At 39.4% G+C, this 22,170-nt stretch overlaps 2 protein-coding genes across 4 annotated transcripts in view; one reads left to right on the top strand and one right to left on the bottom strand.

Annotated features, from left to right (window-relative positions):
* Positions 1-8,256, top strand: part of tmc6b (transmembrane channel-like 6b) — a 36,887-nt gene extending 28,631 nt beyond the window's left edge. For all 3 annotated transcript variants that reach the window (XM_084395113.1, XM_084395111.1, XM_084395112.1), the window contains exons 13-21: positions 3,008-3,098; positions 3,690-3,787; positions 3,893-3,988; positions 4,094-4,169; positions 4,801-4,934; positions 5,236-5,412; positions 6,492-6,570; positions 6,663-6,758; positions 7,912-8,256. In XM_084395113.1, the coding sequence (XP_084251239.1) occupies positions 3,008-3,098; positions 3,690-3,787; positions 3,893-3,988; positions 4,094-4,169; positions 4,801-4,934; positions 5,236-5,412; positions 6,492-6,570; positions 6,663-6,758; positions 7,912-7,929 (865 nt within the window). In that variant the 3' untranslated portion in view covers positions 7,930-8,256. The remainder of the gene's footprint in view (positions 1-3,007; positions 3,099-3,689; positions 3,788-3,892; positions 3,989-4,093; positions 4,170-4,800; positions 4,935-5,235; positions 5,413-6,491; positions 6,571-6,662; positions 6,759-7,911) is intronic.
* A 967-nt stretch (positions 8,257-9,223) lies between these two features.
* On the bottom strand, positions 9,224-19,565 carry notum1b (notum, palmitoleoyl-protein carboxylesterase b). The gene is made up of 11 exons (XM_084395101.1): positions 19,200-19,565; positions 17,499-17,551; positions 17,299-17,394; positions 16,083-16,143; positions 15,707-15,765; positions 15,523-15,625; positions 14,672-14,863; positions 13,771-13,868; positions 11,795-11,942; positions 11,438-11,485; positions 9,224-11,075 (listed from the first exon to the last, which is right to left on the bottom strand). Exons 1-11 carry the CDS (start codon positions 19,457-19,459, stop codon positions 10,763-10,765), a joined length of 1,431 nt encoding a protein of 476 aa, XP_084251227.1. The 5' UTR covers positions 19,460-19,565; the 3' UTR covers positions 9,224-10,762.
* Positions 19,566-22,170: the final 2,605 nt, after the last annotated feature.

The following is a 22,170-nucleotide window of genomic DNA, read 5'->3' as shown; positions in this document are numbered from 1 at the left end:
TTAGTGTGTTTTCTGAGCGTCTCCTGTGCGTTTTTCTGAGCGTTTTTAATGCGTTTTCTGAGCGTTTTTAGTGTGTTTTCTGAGCGTCTCCTGTGCGTTTTTCTGAGCGTTTTCTGAGTGTTCCCTTTGCGTTTTCTGTGTGTTTTTCTGAGCGTTTTCAGTGCGTTTTCTGTGCGTTTTCTGAGCGTTTTCTGTGCGTTTACATTTTAAATTAAATTAAATTAAATTGTTTTCCCAAACAACATATGGTCATGAAGGAAGTAGCTAGGGGTGGGCGATATGACCTAAAATTAATATCACGGTATTTTTCATCTTTTGAACGGTGACGGTATAATATCACGGTATAACTTTTTTTGGTACATTTTGGGAGGAGTAGCCTGTCCTGTAGGGCTGTCAACTTAAGTCGTTTAGTCGACTAATCGGTCGATGCCGTCTTGGTCGACTGACATTCTCATTGGTCGACCAGTCGCATAATTATTTTTTTTTTTTTCACCAATAAAGAAATTTTCATTGATTTACTCCTTGATATTTATTCCTTTATAAGCAGTTATATATTACTGTATTCTAAATATAATTAGCCTATGTTTTATCCACAACTTTAAATGCTTTAATTTAGGCTATTTTGTAACAGCGCCACAGTTTAGCGCACCACGTAGAACACTCGGGAACCGCACCTGTGGCTGGCTGCACCGCTGCTTCGTGCTCAGTAAGGAATATAGGTAGTAATCTCTATGTGTCTGTCTGTCCGTTTGCATTTTGATTATTTCGAGAACCGTTCATCCAATCGACTTTACAAGGGAGTGCAGTGTCGCATTTGGTGCAATATAGACAGACACGCGAGACGCGACACGTTCAGAATTAATAGTAAACTACAGAACAGCGCGAGCGGCAAGCGGCGCACCTCACGCGAGCAGGGCGGCTATATTCTCCGAGAACGGACACTGCACTAGTGATATAAAACGCACACAGTCTGTTAATTAAGCAATACTTTTAAGGTAGTCTAATATTTTTCTGACTAACAAATTACTGACACAGTAAAGGGTAGATTTAAATAAAGAAAAACGAAATTTAAATAAAGAAAAACGAAATTTAAATAAAGAAAAAAAACGAAATTTAAATACAGAAAAAATGAAATTTAAATAAAGAAAAACGAAATTTAAATAAAGAAAAACGAAATTTAAATAGGCCTAAAGAAAAACTAAATTTAAATAAAGAAAAAACGAAATTTAAATAAAGAAAAACGAAATTTAAATAAAGAAAAAAACGAAATTTAAATACAGAAAAAATGAAATTTAAATAAAGAAAAACGAAATTTAAATAAAGAAAAACGAAATTTAAATAGGCCTAAAGAAAAACTAAATTTAAATAAAGAAAAAACGAAATTTAAATAAAGAAAAACGAAATTTAAATAAAGAAAAAAACGAAATTTAAATACAGAAAAAATGAAATTTAAATAAAGAAAAACGAAATTTAAATAAAGAAAAACGAAATTTAAATAGGCCTAAAGAAAAACTAAATTTAAATAAAGAAAAAACTAAATTTAAATAAAGAAAAACGAAATTTAAATAAAGAAAAACGAAATTTAAATAGGCCTAAAGAAAAACGAAATTTAAATAAAGAAAAAACGAAATTTAAATAAAGAAAAACGAAATTTAAATAAAGAAAAAAACGAAATTTAAATACAGAAAAAATGAAATTTAAATAAAGAAAAACGGAATTTAAATAAAGAAAAACGAAATTTAAATAAAGAAAAAACAAAATTTAAATAAAGAAAAACGAAATTTAAATAAAGAAAAAACGGAATTTAAATAAAGAAAAACGAAATTAAGTTTACCTAAATTAAAAACGAGATTAATTTAGATTGATAATAACGGGTAAAAAGTCTAATACATTTTGTTTATTCTATTTGCCACAATGTCAAAGCAACAGCAGCAATACAAGCTCAGGCATGCACTTCGGTTCATACAAATTCCGCTGTTCTGCGCTCTAGCCAGAGAACACCACCGTTGCAGGAACACTCAGGCGTCGGTTCTATTTCTAGCATGCACGCGTTTTCCGCGTGGCTCGAGCCGCGCCTGAGACGCGTGTCTCACGCAGGCAGTGTGCAAACTCCAACCTATTAACATGGGAGCCGAAATAAAAACAGACACCCAACGCAGCTGAGACTCTCACGCCAGCAGCCAGCAGTGTGTCGCCGGCCTTATTCAAGCGCGAATGAGAACCGTTTCGCGGGGGATCCCAGGTGTCAATAAAACAAAAACAAAAACGTTTTTTTTGTTGTTGTTTTATAAATGCTCTGACAATTGTTTAATAAATGCTCAATCAAAATGCAAAACATCGCGTCTTTTTTTTATTTTATTTTTATTTTTTTATTTTTTTTAGTCGACTAATCATTGTGCAGGACAGGACTTTGGTCGACTAAGCATTTCTTTGGTTGACTACAGCCCTAATGTAAATGCAGCCGTTCAAGGAACATAATTGATTTATTACGGTATTGACGGTATTAGAAAATCCATGTCGTGGCGCAATGTCACACCGGTGATGACTATGACACCGGTGTACCGCCCACCCCTAGAAGTAGCTTTCTTTCTTTCTTTCTTTCTTTCTTTCTTTCTTTCTTTCTTTCTTTCTTTCTTTCTTTCTTTCTTTCTTTCTTTCTTTCTTAATTTCTTTCTTTCTTTCTTTCTTTCTTTCTTTCTTTCTCCCTTCCTTCTGCTTTCCTCTTTCCTCCCTCTCCTGTATTAATTTTGAAATGATGTATTCAAAATACTTGCATTGAGGAGTCAAGTAAGTTTCTGCAGTGCGATGACGTAAAAGCTTTAGACTCTATAAAAAGGGAAACTAACAATCTCAGATCTTACTGTGTGTCTGTTACATGTTATCATATAAAACTGTTTCTACATGGAGATTTGAAAGGGATTCACCAGGAAGCTTCTGTTGCACTGATTCACTTCATGTGTTGTTAAATGCTTTTCTTATATTTCCTCATGTGTGGTGTGTGTCGCAGGAACCTGTTGTTGAAAGTGAGTGTGTTGGGAGTGCTGTGCCATCATTGGCTGGGTCGCGTGGCATCAGACCCCGAAAGGCTGGGCTTACAGGTGAGGTTTCAACTAAAAACGTAAAACTTTTTATGTGTTTTGACCGTTCATTTACACGACAATGGTGTTTTTGGTGCCTGAAGTTTTGAAAACGGGTTTCAAAGTGCATGTTTTTGAGAACGGTCTCCGTGTAAACAACAAAAACGTGAATCTCTGAAGACGATGATGTCATGCACATGCGTATTACGTGTTCAGTCTATAGTGTTTCATCGCCATCTACTGGCCTGGCAGCAGAATACAGCGTTTTTAGTCGTTTTCGCGGATCCGTGTGAATGGGGATCGTTTTGACAGTGATGTCGTCAGTACGCGGAAAACTCAAAGGAAAAACTTCTCTGATTTAAGCGTATTGTTGCCGTGTAAACGCACCCTGAGTGCTGGGCGGTACACTGGTTCATACCGAATACGGGAGTTTATTTTTGTTATAATATGAATTATTTTATTTACCAGTGTATGTCGCTTTAACAACGATGGGAATGCGACACTGTGTGAGAGGGTAATTTCACTGTTCACTGGTGATGCTCAGATGTGGTTTTGATGATGGTTTTGATGATGGTTTTGATGGTGGTTTTGATGGTGGTTTTGCTGTTGCAGTGCTGGGAGAGTTTCGTCGGTCAGGAACTGTACCGGTTCCTCCTGATGGACTTCATCTTCATGTTGCTGGACACTTTCTTTGGAGAGTTTCTGTGGAGGTGAGCAGCTGATGATGTACAGTATGAGCTCAGGATTGTTGTTGCTAATAATTAAAAAATGTACTTGGACTGAAATCATTTCTGTTGTGTGTTTCTCTCCGTCAGGTTGTTTTCTCAGAAAGCTCTGAAGAGGAAGAGGAAACCCGTGTTTGATATCGCCAGGAACGTTCTAGAGCTCATCTATGGACAAACTCTGGCCTGGTAAACATCCATCATTACCTGACTGTGACGTGATTGTTGGTCGGTGATGTGATATAACAGCACCTGTGTGTGTGTGTGTGTGTGTGTGTGTGTGTGTGTGTGTAGGTTGGGCGTGTTGTTCTCTCCTCTCCTGCCTGTGGTTCAGATTATTAAACTGCTGTTTCTCTTCTACATGAAGAAGGTTTGTTTGTCTGCTCACAATCATCGACATCATTTATTGTGTTTGTTTAGACAAATAACCTGCAGGAAAATTTTTTTAACAATGATTCACTATTGTGAATAGGATGACTCATTTGCGAACCGATTCACTAGAATGATTTGGAGGAATCATTTTCTAATCGATTCTCAAGAATGATTCTGAGGAATCATTTTTGAACCGATTCACTAGAATGAATCGGATGAATCATTTGCGAACTGATTCACTAGAATGATTTGGATGAATAATCTGCGAACCGATTCACTAGAATGATTCTGATGAATAATTTGCCAGCCGATTCACTAGAATGAATAGGATGACTCATTTGCGAACCGATTCACTAGAATGATTTGGAAGAATCATTTGCTAATCGATTCACTAGAATGGTTTATATGAATAATCTGCGAACCGATTCACTAGAATGAATCGGATGAATCATTTGCGAACTGATTCACTAGAATGATTTGGATGAATAATCTGCGAACCGATTCTCTAGAATGAATAGGATGACTCATTTGCGAACCGATTCACTGGAATGGTTTATATGAATAATCTGCAAACTGATTCACGAGAATGATTCGGACTCGTCTGTGATTGTGGTGTGTGTGTGTCGCAGGTCAGTCTGATGATGAACTGTCAGGCGTCGGGGAAGCCGTGGCGAGCCTCTCAGATGACCACCATCTTCATCACACTCCTGTGCTTCCCGTCGTTCCTGGGCGCCTCCGTGTGTGTGACCTACACCATGTGGACGTAAGTGTGTGTGTGAGTGTGTGAGACCTACACTGTGGACGTGAGTGTGTTCACCATCGCTGTACTGCTTCTCATGGGGGCGTCTGGAAAAGTGATGAAACTCATTTGCATGGTGATTCATCATGGTAGAAGAGTGTGTGTGTGTGAGAGTGTGTGTGTGTGTGACAATCTATATTGTTAAAAGCTCTGTATAAATGAAAAAGACATATGGACTTTTGCTCATACTGTCCAGCACTAAAATGAATGGAGTTGTACGTCCAGAACTATAGTGCTGTATTCACACACGCTGCTTCTGTCCCAGGATGAAGCCGTCGGCCGAGTGCGGCCCGTTTCGGGGTCTGAAGACCATGTTCCAGGCCGGGAAGCTGTGGGTCCAGAAGCTGGCGGCGGACAATCCCAATCTGTCCTGGCTGGCCTCGGCTCACGCGTACCTGGTGGAAAACCCACTCTTCCTGTTCCTGTGCGCCGCCATCTTCCTGTGAGTCTGCGTTTCAAATCAACTTTTTCACTCACCGGACAAAATGTTGCAGTATGAGGACACAACCACCATATAGTGAAGAAAATCCATTCACTCCTTTTTTTTAATCCTCAAAAAGTCTAAACACGCTCAATAAATCAAGCCGTTTGGATTTTCTGAGCAATATGATGTCATAATGCTCATGCTCCGCCCACGACTGCGACTGTCCCGTATTAGCATATTCCCGCCCTCAGCCATTTGAATACTGTCCGCCCATCACTTTATGTGTCTTGTGCAGTTGCTCATTATTATTTAAAGAGACATGCACCTCATTATTATTTAAAGAGACACACACCTCATTATTATTTAAAGAGACACGCACCTCATTATTATTTAAAGAGACACGCACCTCGTTATCATTTAAAGAGACACGCACCTCGTTATCATTTAAAGAGACACGCACCTCATTATCATTTAAAGAGACACGCACCTCATTATTATTTAAAGAGACACTCACCTCATTATCATTTAAAGAGACACGCACCTCATTATCATTTAAAGAGATACGCACCTCATTATTATTTAAAGAGACATGCACCTCGTTATCATTTAAAGAGACATGCACCTCATTATCATTTAAAGAGACATGCACTGAAACGCTGTGAACAGAGCTGTTCTTGAGGAAGTAAAAGGGTGTTGTTTTATACAACTATTGAGGAATTTTTAACAAAAGTATGTTACAAACTTTACATGAAGACCTTAAAGAATCATACCAACTTGTGGAAAATGGGCATCCGATGACCCCTTTAAGTTACCGGTCATTTCAGAACTTCTGCTAGCCAAAAAAATTTAAGAAATGAACCAGATTAACTAGGTCACAGCTTATATAAAATTTGGATTTCATTTGTAGTCCGTTACAGTGATTTCTGTAAAAGAAAATCTCTCCCTTTGCTTTGAACTTTGAGTTGTAACTTTGCAGATGTTGTTTATGCTCAAACAGGAACATTACACACTAACTAAAGATAGAAAAGTCAATTCATAATCAACCAGCCCTTTAAAGTGATCTCTGGTGATCTCCATTGTTTTGTGTGTTTGTGTAGGATAGTGATTTACTTCCACAGTCAGGTGGTCGACGGTCAGCGGAAGATCATCGAACTCCTTCAGGAACAGATTGAGAATGTGAGACAAAAGAATCAAATGATTATGTAACGATTGAATCATCTGCATGCAGCGGCATAGCATTACATCACTTCCTGTTCCTGTTTATTCAGGAAGGCGGAGATAAGAAGTTTCTGATCACGCGACTGCAGGACATCCATGAGCGTAAGCGTGTCGTCTCACCACGCGGCGTACGAGGAGCCAGCGAGGTACTGAATCACTGAATCACTGAAATGGTTCGAGTCAGAATCATGTGCTGAAATGAATCCTTGGTTAAAGTGAAAGTGATTCAGTGCTAAATACTGTGTGATGAATCTGCCCGGTTTATTATCCTTCACCAAAACTAAAAATATTACTAACAATTTTTTTTTTAAGAAATAAAGATGAAATAAAATAAAATGATGATAGATGAAAATCGTAAACTAGACATGACAAACTGAAATAAGTTAGCTTCTTTTTTTTTTAAATGTTTGTTTCTGCTTTTGTTTTATTTTGTATGTAGTTTGGACAAAAGCATCTGCTAAATGCATAAATGTATAAATATATAAATAATAATAATAATAATAAAAATAAAATTATTTATATATATATAGATATAGATGTATAGATAGATAGATAGATAGATAGATAGATAGATAGAAAAGTTAAAAATATATTTAAAACTATGTATAAAATAAAAAATTGTAAAATAAAAAAACAAAAATAGTGTCTTCTAAAATATGGGGGTATTTAACAAATATAAAATGATGATAAAAGGAATAAGATGAAAATCGTAAAACTAAACATTACAAACTGAAATAAGTTTTTTTTTTTTTCGTTTAGCATCTGCTAAATATATAAATAATAATGAATAATGAATAATAAAAATACGATATATACATATATTTTTTTATGTATATATATATATATATATAAGTAAAATAAATATAAAAAAATATAAATATTTAAAGTAAAAAATAAAAAAGGAAAATAGTGTCTTCTAAAGTATGGAGGGATTTATCATTGAATACATAAAAAAAGTTAATACATAATGAATATTTTAAAAGCATCATGGAATGTTGCAATAAAAATGTAATTAAATGTAAGCAAACAAGCAAGATTATAACCAACCAGCTGCAAATAATAACTAAAACTGAAATACATTAAACCTGTAAAAAAAAATATTCAGAATGACTAAAGCATGTGACAAACTGAAGCTAAAAACAGAATATGTAGAAGCTGATTGGTCTATAATGTGATGACAGCGAGTGGAAGGACTGTGTGTGATTCCCTGCTAGACGTCAGTGTTCGCTCTCGTGTTGTTCATGAGTGTTTCAGAGCTGGTGTGTGTGTGTGTGTGTGTGTGTGTGTGTGTGCTTTCAGGACTCCAGTTACTCCTGACACTCTTGATGAAGACTGAACGCTCGTCTCTCACACACGCCGTGATGAAGATGAGGATGAAGATCAGACGCCAGTAAAGCTGATGGTCAGAGCTCTCACACTGCTGGGTTTGCTGGTTTCTAGTGAATCTGTGAACGACCCTTTATATGGTGATGGTGTTTCTTGCCGGCTTTAGTATCGAGACACTTTTTACTGTGAAACATGGAAATATTCAACAGATTTTCCCTGTTCCTCTTCCCTGCCGCTCTCGGAAACTGGACCTCACGTTTTATGTACTGTGATATTAGTGAAACAAGTTTTAAATAAACATTTTTTATTATTATTAAACTTTGCTTTCTTAATTGTTTTGATTCTGTTATGCAAGTCTGAAACAACTAGTACATTTTTATGTGTGTGTGTGTGTGTGTGTGTATATATATAAATAATGTATGTATATTTATTTATTTATGTATGTATATTTATTTATATATATATATATATATGTGTGTGTGTGTGTGTGTATTTATATATGTGTGTGTGTATGTATATTAATATTTCTCTTATATATAGATATCAATCTACATCTAATATAAATAACTATAAGTAGATATTAACAAAACATTTTGGCCACAATAATAACTCTTAATATTTTTTATGAAATCATGCAAATGAAACGGCAACATTCAACAGGTATGTACACTTAACACAAAATACTTTTTTCAGAATCACTCATAAATATGTTTTACATAAAATAAATAACAATGCAGCTTAAGTTTGTCTTCTGTTTGAACATATTCTACAAATCACAATATAAAGGGTGAAGGTCAGGAAACACGTCAAGAACATATTTCACCCCAAATCAAAAGAGAAAAATATAAGTAATATTGTATTTATACTTAAAAGCTTACCATTATGTTTTATTATTATTATTGTGATGTTTTTTGCACAACAATTAGTTTCTTTTTGTTGACATTTGAAGCACATGTTCTTGACAGGTTTAGTGAGATTCTCTGGATAATAAATACATGCAGTCAGCTTTAGTTTATAGAGGTGTAGATGTTCATATGAAACGTGTGTGTGTGTGTGTGTGTGTGTGTGTGTGTGTGTGTGTGTCCATCTGTCTCTGCTGATTTTGGTATCCAGATTTCCAGTTTTCGTTTGTGAAGTTGTTAAAGAAGAACTGAAGTGATAGACTCTGAGCGTTCATCATCATCATCATCATCCTCCTCTGAGGAAGAGTTCATCGGCTGATTCTGGAGATTATGGTTCTATCACACACACACACACACACACACACCGTCCCGAACACAGCCTTCAGATTCTGCAGTTCAGGATCACAGCTCATCATCATTTAGAAATTACTGAAGCTCATTTACACCGCATAAGAAAAAAATCATGCTCTGGTAAATCATAAATCTGAGAAAAGATGTTTTTTTTTTTGTTTTTTTTATGATGATTAAGACGTAATATGTCAAAATCTCAACGTCATAATTTTGATTTAGTATGCCATAATTTTGTTTGACTTTTGTCTCATAATTATCAGTATGTCATAACTATGATTTACCAAAGCATGTTTTTATTATTTTTTTATGTGGTGGAAAAAGGCTTCATATGAAACACCATCACTGCATCTACACTCATTTGTCCTCTTTTTAAGATTGTTACTATTTCATACTTTATCCAAAGGTATATAATTAATAAATGACCTAAAAATAGGCTGTTCCTGAATCATCCTGCAGTTTTCATTGAATCGGTTGAGTCAGTGATTCAATGACTCGTTCATAAAGAAAGTTACTTGGTTTGTTCCCGAATGAATCAGCCACTTCGAATGAATCAGTTGAGCGAATGAATCAGCCACTTCGAATGAATCAGTTGAGCGAATGAATCAGCCGAGTGAATGAATCAGTTGAGCGAATGAATCAGCCGAGTGAATGAATCAGTTGAGCGAATGAATCAGCCGAGTGAATGAATCAGCCGAGTGAATGAATCAGTTGAGCGAATGAATCAGCCGAGTGAATGAATCAGCCGAGTGAATGAATCAGCTGAGTGAATGAATCAGCCGAGTGAATGAATCAGTTGAGCGAATGAATCAGTTGAGTGAATGAATCAGCCGAGTGAATGAATCAGCCGAGTGAATGAATCAGTTGAGTGAATGAATCAGCCGCTTTGAATGAATCAGCTGAGTGAATGAATAAGTTGAGAATGAATCAGCCGCTTCGAATGAATCAGTTGAGTGAATGAATCAGCCGAGTGAATGAATCAGTTGAGTGAATGAATCAGCCGCTTCAAATGAATCAGATGAGTGAATTAATCAGTTGAGTGAATGAATCAGCCGCTTCGAATGAATCAGTTGAGTGAATGAATCAGCCGCTTCAAATGAATCAGCTGAGTGAATTAATCAGTTGAGTGAATGAATCAGCCGCTTCGAATGAATCAGCTGAGTGAATGAATCAGTTGAGTGAATGAATCAGCCGCTTCAAATGAATCAGCCGCTTTGAATGAATCAATGACTCACTGATTAAGAAACCTACAGGTGGTTTCAGTTTCATATTTAAAGTATAATTAAATTTTCCCCAATATTTCAGTATCCATAAATGTACGTTGTATGCGTCCCCTTACATTTAACAGGTTAGAAAAGCTGCCTTTATAAAGGTCAAAATGCCCCAAGAAATCAGTTTCAGGGGCAAACATCTCCTCTTAGTGGAGAACTTCATTTCTGCCACTGCTTATCTTTCAGTCTATAGTAAAGCACACGCTAACTGATCACAAACACCATTACATGACACAAGGGACTCAGACAGGGCCGGACCCGTCCTCAAATGTTCCGAGGCTCTCGGATTGGCCGGTCCGCGAGTCAGGTGCCGTTACTGAGCATGCCCAGGAGTGTGTCGGGCTCCATGCCCTGCTGGTGAGCCATGCGCTGCACGTCGAAGCCCAGGTGTGTGAGGAACTGGACCACGCTCATCTCCTGCCCCGTCAGGTGCTCTCGGACCCTGGGACACGAGGGGTTGCAGTGGGGCCACGGACAGCTGTCAATCAAGTGCACGGGACAACCCCTGGGCGGAGCCTGAGTGATGCTCCCGTTGCCGTGGTTACGGAGGCTGCGGTCCCAGCACTGAAGCGCTCGGGGAAGCGAAGTACCTTTCACATGGATGTCCATCCAGTAACTGAAGACACGAGAGATGATGTGCATCATGCAGTGTGGAAATAACTTTATAATAAGGTTCATTAGTTGACATTAGTTTGCTGTATTAACTAACATGAACTAAACATTTGTTACAGTATTAATGTTAGTTCATAATAATCCAGCTGTTCATCGTTTGTTCATGTTAGTTCAGTGCAGTAACTAATGTTAACAAATACAACCTTTGATTTTAATAACGTATTAGTAAATGTTGAAATGAATATTAACTTAGATTAATAAATGCTGTAGAGGTATTGTTCATTCTTAGTTCATGTTAACTAATGAACCTTACTGTAAAGGTTTAGCGTATGATGATTGTTCATTATGATCTGCATAGTTACTCACTTCCTGGTGATGATCTCATGGGACAAACAGGCTGGAGCAAACAGGGCCCTGTCAATCAAACAGTCAAGAGCCAATCAGAGAGCAGCGTGACACGGACAAACACAGGAGAAACGCTAACACTTTACAATAAGGTCCATTAGTTAACATGAACTTAGTATTAATTTCAACATTTACTAATACGTTATTAAAATCAAAGGTTGTATTAGTTAACATTAGTTAATGCGCTGTGAACTAACATGAACACACAATGTACAGCTGGATTATTATTAACTAACATTAACAAAGATTAATAAATACAGTGACAAATGTATTGCTCATGGTTAGTTCATGTTAGTTAATACATTAATGAACCCTTACGGGAGGTTTTTGAGTGTGTTTCTGAGTTCGCTGCCCAGGTTCTGGATGTATCGCCACTGGTTCTCCTGGACCGGCTGACCCGTCAGATGAACGTTATCAACCATCAGCTGAGCTTCATCGAACAGCCACTGGACCACAAACACCGGGCCTGAGAGAGAGCGGGGCGAGAGACACAGACACACAGTGAGAGAGAGAGCGGGGCGAGAGACACAGACACACAGTGAGAGAGAGAGCAGGGCGAGAGACAGACACACAGTGAGAGAGAGAGAAGGGCGAGAGACACAGACACACAGTGAGAGAGAGAGCGGGGCGAGAGACACAGACACACAGTGAGAGAGAGAGCAGGGCGAGAGACAGACACACAGTGAGAGAGAGAGAAGGGCGAGAGACACAGACACACAGTGAGAGAGAGAGCAGGGCGAGAGACAGACACACAGTGAGAGAGAGAGAAGGGCGAGAGACACAGACACACAGTGAGAGAGAGAGCGGGGCAAGAGACACAGACACACAGTGAGAGAGAGAGCAGGGCGAGAGACAGACACACAGTGAGAGAGAGAGAGAGCAGGGCGAGAGACAGACACACAGTGAGAGAGAGAGAGAGAGAGAGAGAGAGAGAGAGAGAGAGCAGGGCGAGAGACAGACACACAGTGAGAGAGAGAGAGAGAGAGAGCAGGGCGAGAGACAGACACACAGTGAGAGAGAGAGAGAGAGCAGGGCGAGAGACAGACACAGTGAGAGAGAGAGAGAGAGAGAGAGAGAGAGAGAGAGAGAGCAGGGCGAGAGACACAGACACAGTGAGAGTTCAAGCAGTTTGTATATTTTTAGTTTTCATAGTAATTTTAGCTTAAGTTTTTGTCAGTTTGTTACATGCTTTTGTCAGCTGTTTATTTTATTTTTAAACATTTCTATATAGCTTTTATTCATTTTTATTTCAGTTTAATAATTTTACTAGGACTCATTTTATTTCAGTTAGTTGTCATGTGGTGTCATCATGTTAGAGGCTTGTTTCCACCACAGAATTAAACATTTTAAAAGATAATTGCAACTTTTTATCTCCCAGTTGTGTGTTATAAAGTCAGAATTGCGAGATATAAACATCCTATAAAAAAATTATAAATAGGAACAGCCTATTTTTAAGTCATTTACTAATTGATATTTTGAATTATTTTATTTTTATTATTACATTATTACATTTTGATTATAGTATTTATAATGTCAATTTTTCATCTAATATTTATATTTTATTTCAGCTTTATTTAAATAGCCAAAAACAACACCATAGTGTTTTCATCACTGGTCATTACTGGTCATCACTGGTCATCACTGGTCATCACTGGTCATCACTGGTCATCACTGGTCATCACTGGTCATCACTGGTCATTACTGGTCATCACTGGTCATCACTGGTCATCACTGGTCATCACTGGTCATCACTGGTCATCTAGAGATGCTGGGCTGTTCGGTGTTTCATGATGTCATTCAGACTGAGAGAAACATCCAGAAGTGTGTATTCTATCGCTCTGATCTCTCTCTCACTGTGTGTCTGTGTCTCTCGCCCCGCTCTGATCTCTCTGTGTCCTTAAAGCCGGAAATCTCTTCACACACACCTAACTTTACAGTTTTATAATATATTCTGGAGGTTTGATCATATATTATTCACCTGATTTATAGGACATTTTACAAGCACAAGGTGAAAATTAATTTTTGTTCTGTTTGTTGACAGTATTTTCTGAATTATATAGTGATATAAAGAGAAATCCAAAATCCCCTCAATAAAAACCTGTAATATGGCGAGAAAATCAAGAATTTGGAAACTGGCTTTATCCAATGTTCAGATTTCTGTGCTGGAAATGTATGTAAATAAGTGCATATTTAATTAGATGATGGCTCATTTGCATGTTGAAACACAGCACTGGTTTTGCACTGGTGTGTGTGTGTGTGTTTCAGGCACTAGAGGGCAGTGTGGACTCACGTACTCTTCAGTGTTGGATGAACCTTGTAGCCGAAGAAGCAGTTCCAGTCCTCGCCGTGATGCGCTCGACTGCAGAGATCCGGGACCACACTGTGCCAGAGCCTGCACACACACACACACACACACACACACACACACACGTCACACAACAACCACAGGAGCCCGTTTCTGACACATCAGAACAAAAACATCATGACATACTAAGAGATTAATGAAATTATGACAAAAATCTAAATAACCATATTGTCATAATTATGACATACTAATTATGATAAAAAGATTAAATTGACACCAACAAGTCAACTATGACAAAGTCATAAGTATGTCAAATCATAATTATAACATTCTAAGTAATAATTATGATATAAAAAGTCAAAATCATGACTTAATTCAGTTATGACATACTGTCATAATTATGAGATTAATTTTCATAATTGGCATTAAAAGTTGACAAAAAGTCAAAATTATGAGATAGTCATAACTGACATAAAAAGTTAAAATGATGATACACTAAATCATAATTATGAGATTAAAAATATATAAATTAGGACAGTCAATTTACATAATTGACGTAAAAAGTTAAAATGATGACAGTCATAATTATAACAGTAAATCATGAGACTAAAAAGTCAATTATGACATAAAAAGTCAAAAATAAGAGATAAATTTGCAATTGAAATTTTGAAAAATTTAGATCATAATTGACATAATTGATCAGCATTATGACATACTAAGTCATAATTATAACATGCTAAATCATTATTATGAGACTTAAAAAGTAGAAATGATTCATTAGAAAGTATGACATACTAACTCAGGATATAAAATGATGACATAAATTGTAATTATGAGATTAAAATGATAATGATGGTTGAGTGTGATAATCTGTGGTGTGTGTCCCTCACCGGACTCCTCTCCGGATGGCTTCGGTCGGGGCACAGCTCATGCTGTCGATGCAGTCGCTGTCCCGGTACTGTTGATTATCCAGGAACCAGCCGGAGTCCACCAGCCCGCGGACCTGGACCGCCCCGTGACCCAGACCCGCCAGCAGCTCCGACACGCGGTCCACGTTCAGGAGGACACCGGTCCCGCCGGCGCTGTCGGGCGAGCAGAGGATTAGAGACAGACTAACGCTGGTATACTGCACTGTTACAGGGATAGCTCACACAAACATGAAGATTAGCCATGATTTACTCACTCTCAACCCATCATGTGGAGATGACACGGCCGTCTGCATGAAGCTCGTTATTTCAGTCCATAAAGTTTTAAATATGGATATTTTTCTTACACAAACTCATGGCTTCACTTCAGAAGACCTTTATTAACCCCCGCAGAGCCTGAGGAGCACTTTATGATGGACAGATGCACTTTATGATGGACAGATGCACTTTATGATGGACAGATGCACTTTTATGATGGACAGATGCACTTTTATGATGGACAGATGCACTTTATGATGGATAAAAAAAATGCACCGTTTTTGTGTCTGTCCCTTTAAATGCAAATGAGCTGCTGCTCTCAGCACGGGGGGCGGAGCTACAACAGCTTGTGTCCTGAAAATTTCAAAAACTTTTTTGTTTATGTATAAATTTATGCAGCTGACGTGGAGTTAACGATATTCTAATCATTGATTAGCATATTCTGTCTTGATAATCTATAAATCGTGTTCCGGGGGCGGGGTTTATGTAAATTTTAGGGTTAGTGATGTCACCAACGTGTGTGTGAGTAGTACTTGTGTGTGTGTGAAGTCCCTCACCTGCTCCCGGCCAGTAGCAGGACTTTAGCGCTGTCCAGTCCTTTAGACACAAGATCCTTTATGACCTCCTGAATGATCTGAGAACCCATGAACGCGTAATCATCTGAATACAGACAGACACAGTGCGTTATTCTCACACACACTCACACACTCAAACACACTCACACATGTTTGTGTATTTTACTCTGGTCTGTCTTTGCTGATGATCCGCTCCACACGTCACTAGAGCAGTACGGCACAAACCTGCAGACACACACACACACTTATCACTCTGATTATCTGATTGTGTGTGAGAGAGAGAATTTGTGAGTGTGAGAGAGAGTGTGTGTGTGTGTGTGTGTGTGTGAGAGAGAGGGAGTGTGAGGGAGAGAGAGAGAGAGAGAGTGTGTGTGTGTGTGTGAGTGTGTGAGAGAGAGAGAGAGTGTGTGTGTGTGTGTGTGTGTTGCCCTCACAATGAATTAAAATCTGACTTATCCTACATTACAAAAAAATGAAAATGCTAAATCAGTTTATGAGTTAGAAAACATTATTATCTCTGTTTAAGGCTTTAATCTTCTTACACTCTGTTTGCGTTCCACCAGTGTGGGTTTTCCTCCGGCTGAGGAGACAGAATCCCTGTTCCTGAAACACACACACACACACACACACACTTCTCAGCTTTAATTGTCTCGAGACACAGAATATGTTGTTTTTTTGCCACGCCTCTCTGTTGTCAGGAAACTGTGAGCGTTGCTAGGGTGTTGCTAGGTGGTTTATTGGCGGCCCTATGATTTGTTTCTATGATTTAATTTAATTCTTTATATTTAATTTTTTTTTTCTTTTTTTTTTTTTTCTGTTTCTGGATTGTAATTTTTCTGGATTTTGTTTTAATGGTTAAATTAAATGTGCTATCAAAAACATATTTAATTTAACAACATTTTATAAAAGATTAAGGTTAAAAACTAACTTTTTAGGGTTTTATTTTCCCAAAATCCTGTATTTTCTGTTCTCATTTTTAATTACATTTAAATAAAAACAATCAAATTAATTCATAAAACTGTAACAATTTAAACTACTCCATGACATTATACACTAAACTTCATTTTTATGACTGGATATTTTATGACACTTATCACTGAAATCATAGAGCCCTGCTGTGAGTGTGCGGTAAACTCATCACCGAGCCAGTTTCAGAGGTCAGGGGTCAGGTTCAGAGGTGAGAGGTCAGGTTGATAGGTCAGAGGTCAGGTTGATAGGTCAGGTTGAAAGGTGAGAGGTCAGGTAGAGAGGTCAGGTTGAGAGGACAGAGGTCATGTTGATAGGTCAAAGAACAGGTTGAAAGGTGAGAGGTCAAGTTGAGAGGTCAGAGGTCAGGCTGAGAGGTCAGGTTGAGAGATCAGAGGTCAGTTTGAGAGGTGAGAGGTCAGAGGTCAAGTTCAGAGGTGAGAGGACAGAGGTCAGGTTGATAGGTCAGAGATCAGGTTGAAAGGTGAGAGGTCAGAGGTCAAGTTCAGAGGTGAGAGGACAGAGGTCAGGTTGATAGGTCAGAGATCAGGTTGAAAGGTGAGAGGTCAGAGGTCAAGTTCAGAGGTGAGAGGACAGAGGTCAGGTTGATAGGTCAGAGATCAGGTTGAAAGGTGAGAGGTCAGGTAGAGAGGTCAGAGGACAAAGGTCAGGTTGAGAGGTCAGGTCGAGAGGTCAGAGGTCAGGTTGAGAGGTGAAAGGACAAAGGTCAGGTTGAGAGGTCAGGTCGAGAGGTCAGAGGTCAGGTTGAGAGGTCAGGTGGGCGTGACTAACCTGTCCTGGTGGAAGGCCATTTGCTGGAGCTCATGAGTCGCCTCATGTTCTCGTATCTGCTGTCACAGGTGTGTTTGCTGAAGCAGTACCATCCACCTGAACAACACAAACACTGTTACATAACACACACACGCACACGCACTCACACACACACACACACACACACACACACACGCTCAGAACTGGACGGATTCACTCACCCTCCAGGAACATCAGCCATCTCCTGCTGCCTTTGGACTCCTTTATGTAGTAACTGAATCATAAAAAGACATAAATATGATTCATATCTGTAAGCTCATGAGACATTAGATGAGTGTTTGATCAGATTATTTACCCACAAATTTTATTGCCTCCCAAAAGAAGCGATTCTGAAACGAGTCTTCAGTAATTCCAGTCTCACTTGAACAATGTAACACATTTGCATAATGCCAGCCTATGGGCTGTCATTGGCTGTCCGTGAACAACATCTACTTTGCCCCGCCCTCAAACACTCTAGATTGGGCCGTCTGACCAATCAGAGCAGAGCAGCTCTCAGAGAGGCGGGGTTAGAGAGACAGAATCCTTTATCAAACCGTTTTAGACGCTGTGAGAAAAGAGCTGATGTGCAGTGTTTGTTATGAGAACATTTAAATGTTTTTGACTTTCAATGCATGTGAACCTGTTGCAGGAGACACAAAACTACATCAGGAGCCTTTAAAATGCATTTTAGGCAGACAATGTAAAGCAACTGATTAACACAGGTAGATTTGAAAAGGCATGGTAAGATGGGTTTTTTAAGATAGAATTTATGGATTAAATTAAAGAAACTTAAAGAAGTTTTTATTTTTATTTTATAAATGTTCATATAGAAGTTTTTATGGTTTAGCGACGCAGAACCACGTGCGCGTTAAGTCCCTCTTCTCACCTGCGGCGCGTGCGCGAGGACAATGAGCGTGCGCGCGACACACACACACACACACACACACACACTCAGTTGTTCGCTTATTTTACTCAAACCGCCCCGAAGATTCCAAGACTAACCGAACCGCATCGATTATCCCCGGATCTTCTCTGCTGTCTGGGAATGTGAGGAATTAATATCTCACTCTAATTATCCGAGATATACACATACAGTCAAAACAAAATGTATTCAGACTCCTTCAACATTTCAATCTCACATTATCACAGTTTATTCGCTATAGTTTAGAAAATGGTAATTTTGGTAAATGGTAAATATGACGAACTCAGTTGATATTTGACTGGTTTTGTCCGTCCTTCTGTTAGACTGTCTCACACATGAATTATGTTGAATATCTGTCAGCTGTTAAATTGAACTACACAATTAGATAATACCAGTTTAGCTCAACCAATCACCAAGCAATGCTTCATTGTGTTCAGTCTGTGTGTAAAAAGAGCATTAGCAATTAAAGAAAACACACTGAAGCTAAACATGATCAGCTCAAAGTTATGAATCATTTTTAGTCCCAAATGTCACTGGTAGTCTCTGTATGAAGAATATTGGGTATAATATGTCACAGTTTACTTTATTTTGCTATCCTTACTAACATAAATCAGTAGTGTCCTGCACACACTAGTAAAAAAATAGCAAAAATTATATCTGGTGTCTGGATTATTTTTGGTTTGACTGTATGTATGTATGTATGTATGTATGTATATGTATATGTATATGTATATACATACAAACGCAAATATGTAGATAGAGCTGATATCTTAGAGTCATTAATCACATTCGGATCTTCTGCATTGATCTGAGATTCAGTGTGTGTGTTAAGAACACATCAGTGATGGACAGAGAATCAATCCCTGAGGTTTGAACCTGCAACCCTTCAGTCAGCAGGAGTTTCACCACTACGCCACACGTTTACACACACACACACGGATGAGAAGAAGCCGTCACTCACCCCGCAGGTGAGCCGTCGTTACAGGAGACCGAAGCGTTCCTCAGGAACCGAAGCTTCATCTCCGGGTCCAGGCTCTGAGTCGAGCAGGGATACAGGGATTGAGCCAAGCTCTTCACCTGAGTCATGAAACTGTCCATGTTTCCCTCCACAGCTGTGAAATCCAGAGGGAAACTCTCCTGTGTGTGTGTCCGCTGGCCCCGGGCCCTCCTGCCCTCCACGAGCCCCAGCAGAACCAGCAGAACCAGCACAACTCGGATCATCTCGATCCCGCTGGGTTTTTCCTCCAGATGAGAGTCATGAACACTTACTGGATCATCAGCTCCTGAAGAAACGTCTGTCTCCTGTGTTCAGATCACGGCGAGTGTCTGTGGCCCCATTATGTGGGGTTTATATTGCTGACATGCCAGCCAATCAGGAGAGAGGGCTGGATACGGGGGCGTGGTCATGTCATGACTGCCAATCAGCAGGGAGGGCTGGTCAAAGGGGGTGTGGCCCAGTGACATGCATGTCCCTTTGATCTCCAGAGTGTGAAGACTTTATAATGCTCTTATTTAAATATGTGATTTTGTAGTTATTTACTACTGTATTTTTCAGTATTATGTTATCTTCTGTACACTAACTTCTATATGAATTGCATATACTATATATACACACACATGGCCCCTAAAAGTATTTGTGCTCTTTAAAAAAGATAACACAATATCAATGCAAGTGTCATTTACTGTGGAGTAAGACACACAAAACATTTGATAAAAAAGTTTATGTTTTGCATTGGTGGAATATGTTGGTTCATGTTTACACACACACACACACACACACACACACACTCTCTCACACATGTACACGCACACATGCTCTCTCTCCACATCTACACGCACACACACACACTCACTCACTCACTCACTCACTCCCACACACACACATATACACTCTCACAAACATACACTCTCAAACACACTCACTCACTCACTCACACACACTCTCTCACACACACTCACACACTCACAAACTATATGTTGTAAATTCACCCATTAAAACACTTTTAACAGTTTAAACTCCACTAATAGAATCTCAGTCTGACGAAACATCCATGTAAAAATAACAGAATATTAATGCCAGTTCCTGTGTGAAGTGAGATATGCGTGTGTGTGTGTGTGTGTGTGTGTGTGTTTGTGTTCTGCAGGCGATTACCTCATCAAATAATGCTAAACAAATTCAGAAGTTTTTAAATGGACTGGAAAAACATCCACAAGGAGCGATTTCCCTAAATGACTTCCGTTCGGGAACACAGAGAGGTCAGACACACACACACACACACACACACACACACACACACACGAAACTAACAATACAGAAAACACAGATCTTCAATACTATGTTGAGGAAAACCAGGCAGAGCGGGTTTATTTATGCATTACAGTGTGAAGTGCTTATATAAAAATGTGTGAGAGTGTGTGTGTGAGAGAGAGAGAGAGAGAGAGAGAGAGAGAGAGAGAGAGAGAATGTGTGTGTGAGTGTGTGAGTGTTTATGTGAGTGTGTGTTTGTTAGTGTTCATTTTCAAAGTAGACAGGTGCATGGGAAATAATAATAATACATTCTGTCTCAGTAAAAAATGTAAAAAACAAATGAATAAAAATCACATGTTTGCAAATATAGTGTAAAATGAGTGAGTTTGTGGAATAACTGTGTTGTTGTACATCAGACAAATAAAAACAGACTTAGCAGTGAGTCGGTGATGAAGCGCACAGATGAAGCCGAAGCGAAGGAACCTCGGGACAGGAGTCACACACACACACACACACACACACACACACGGGAGGAATTCATTCCCGGCGCTTCAAAGGGATGCCAGGCACCCAGAGCTCCGGCTCGGACCCGTCACTGATGACACTCTCTAACACACACATCCTGACACACTCCTCCTGACACACACACCTCCTGACACACTCCTCCTGACACACTCCTCCTGACACACACTCCTCCTGACACACTCTCCTCCTGACACACTCCTCCTGACACACACACCTCCTGACACACTCCTCCTGACACACACTCCTCCTGACACACTCCTCCTGACACACACACCTCCTGACACACTCCTCCTGACACACACTCCTCCTGACACACTCCTCCTGACACACACTCCTCCTGACACACTCTCCTCCTGACACACACTCCTCCTGACACACACACCTCCTGACACACTCCTCCTGACACACACTCCTCCTGACACACTCCTCCTGACACACACACCTCCTGACACACTCCTCCTGACACACACTCCTCCTAACACACTCCTCCTGACACAGTCCTCCTGACACACACTCCTCCTGACACACGACACACTCCTCCTGACACACGACACACTCCTCCTGACACACTCCTCCTGACACACACTCCTCCTGACACAGTCCTCCTGACACACACTCCTCCTGACACACGACACACTCCTCCTGACACACACTCCTCCTGACACACACACCTCCTGACACACTCCTCCTAACACAGTCCTCCTGACACACACACCTCCTAACACACGACACACTCCTCCTGACACACGACACACTCCTCCTGACATACACTCCTCCTGACACACACACCTCCTGACACACTGAAACACACCTCCTGCTCATCACAACCCATCCCGTTAACAGGAACAACATGGGCTTAAATCGCTGTCAGATGGAGGCGCTCACAAACCCTCTGAGGAAACGACTCAAGCCGAGGCACGAGGGCCAGAAACATCAGAGGAAAGACTGGAAAGCAGTGTTGGGGAAAGTTACTCTGAAAAGTAATGCATTACAATATTGCGTTACTTCACGAAAAAATTGCATTACTTTTCATAAAAGTTATGCGTTACGTTACTTTTGCGTTACTTTTTCTCACCTGGGCTGGGCTTGCTTGTTTGTTAAATAACAACAAAAAAAGTTATATTTTTGGCAAATGTTAAGGCCCTTTCACACCAAAAGT

This window comes from Rutilus rutilus (genome assembly GCF_951802725.1).
Source record: "Rutilus rutilus genome assembly, chromosome: 22".
NCBI lineage: Eukaryota > Metazoa > Chordata > Actinopteri > Cypriniformes > Leuciscidae > Rutilus > Rutilus rutilus.
The sequence above is the reverse complement of the archived record's forward strand: the minus strand, read 5'-3'. Positions and strand labels throughout refer to the sequence as shown.

Coding starts and splice junctions, on each gene's coding strand:
- notum1b (XM_084395101.1), bottom strand. CDS start 19,459: ATGATCCGAGTTGTGCTGGTTCTGCTGGTTCTGCTGGGGCTCGTGGAG. Junction 16,144..17,298: donor ATGGCCTTCCACCAGGACAG/GTTAGTCACGCC, acceptor TGTGTGTTTCAG/GAACAGGGATTCTGTCTCCT. Junction 14,864..15,522: donor CTGCTACTGGCCGGGAGCAG/GTGAGGGACTTC, acceptor CTCGCCCGACAG/CGCCGGCGGGACCGGTGTCC.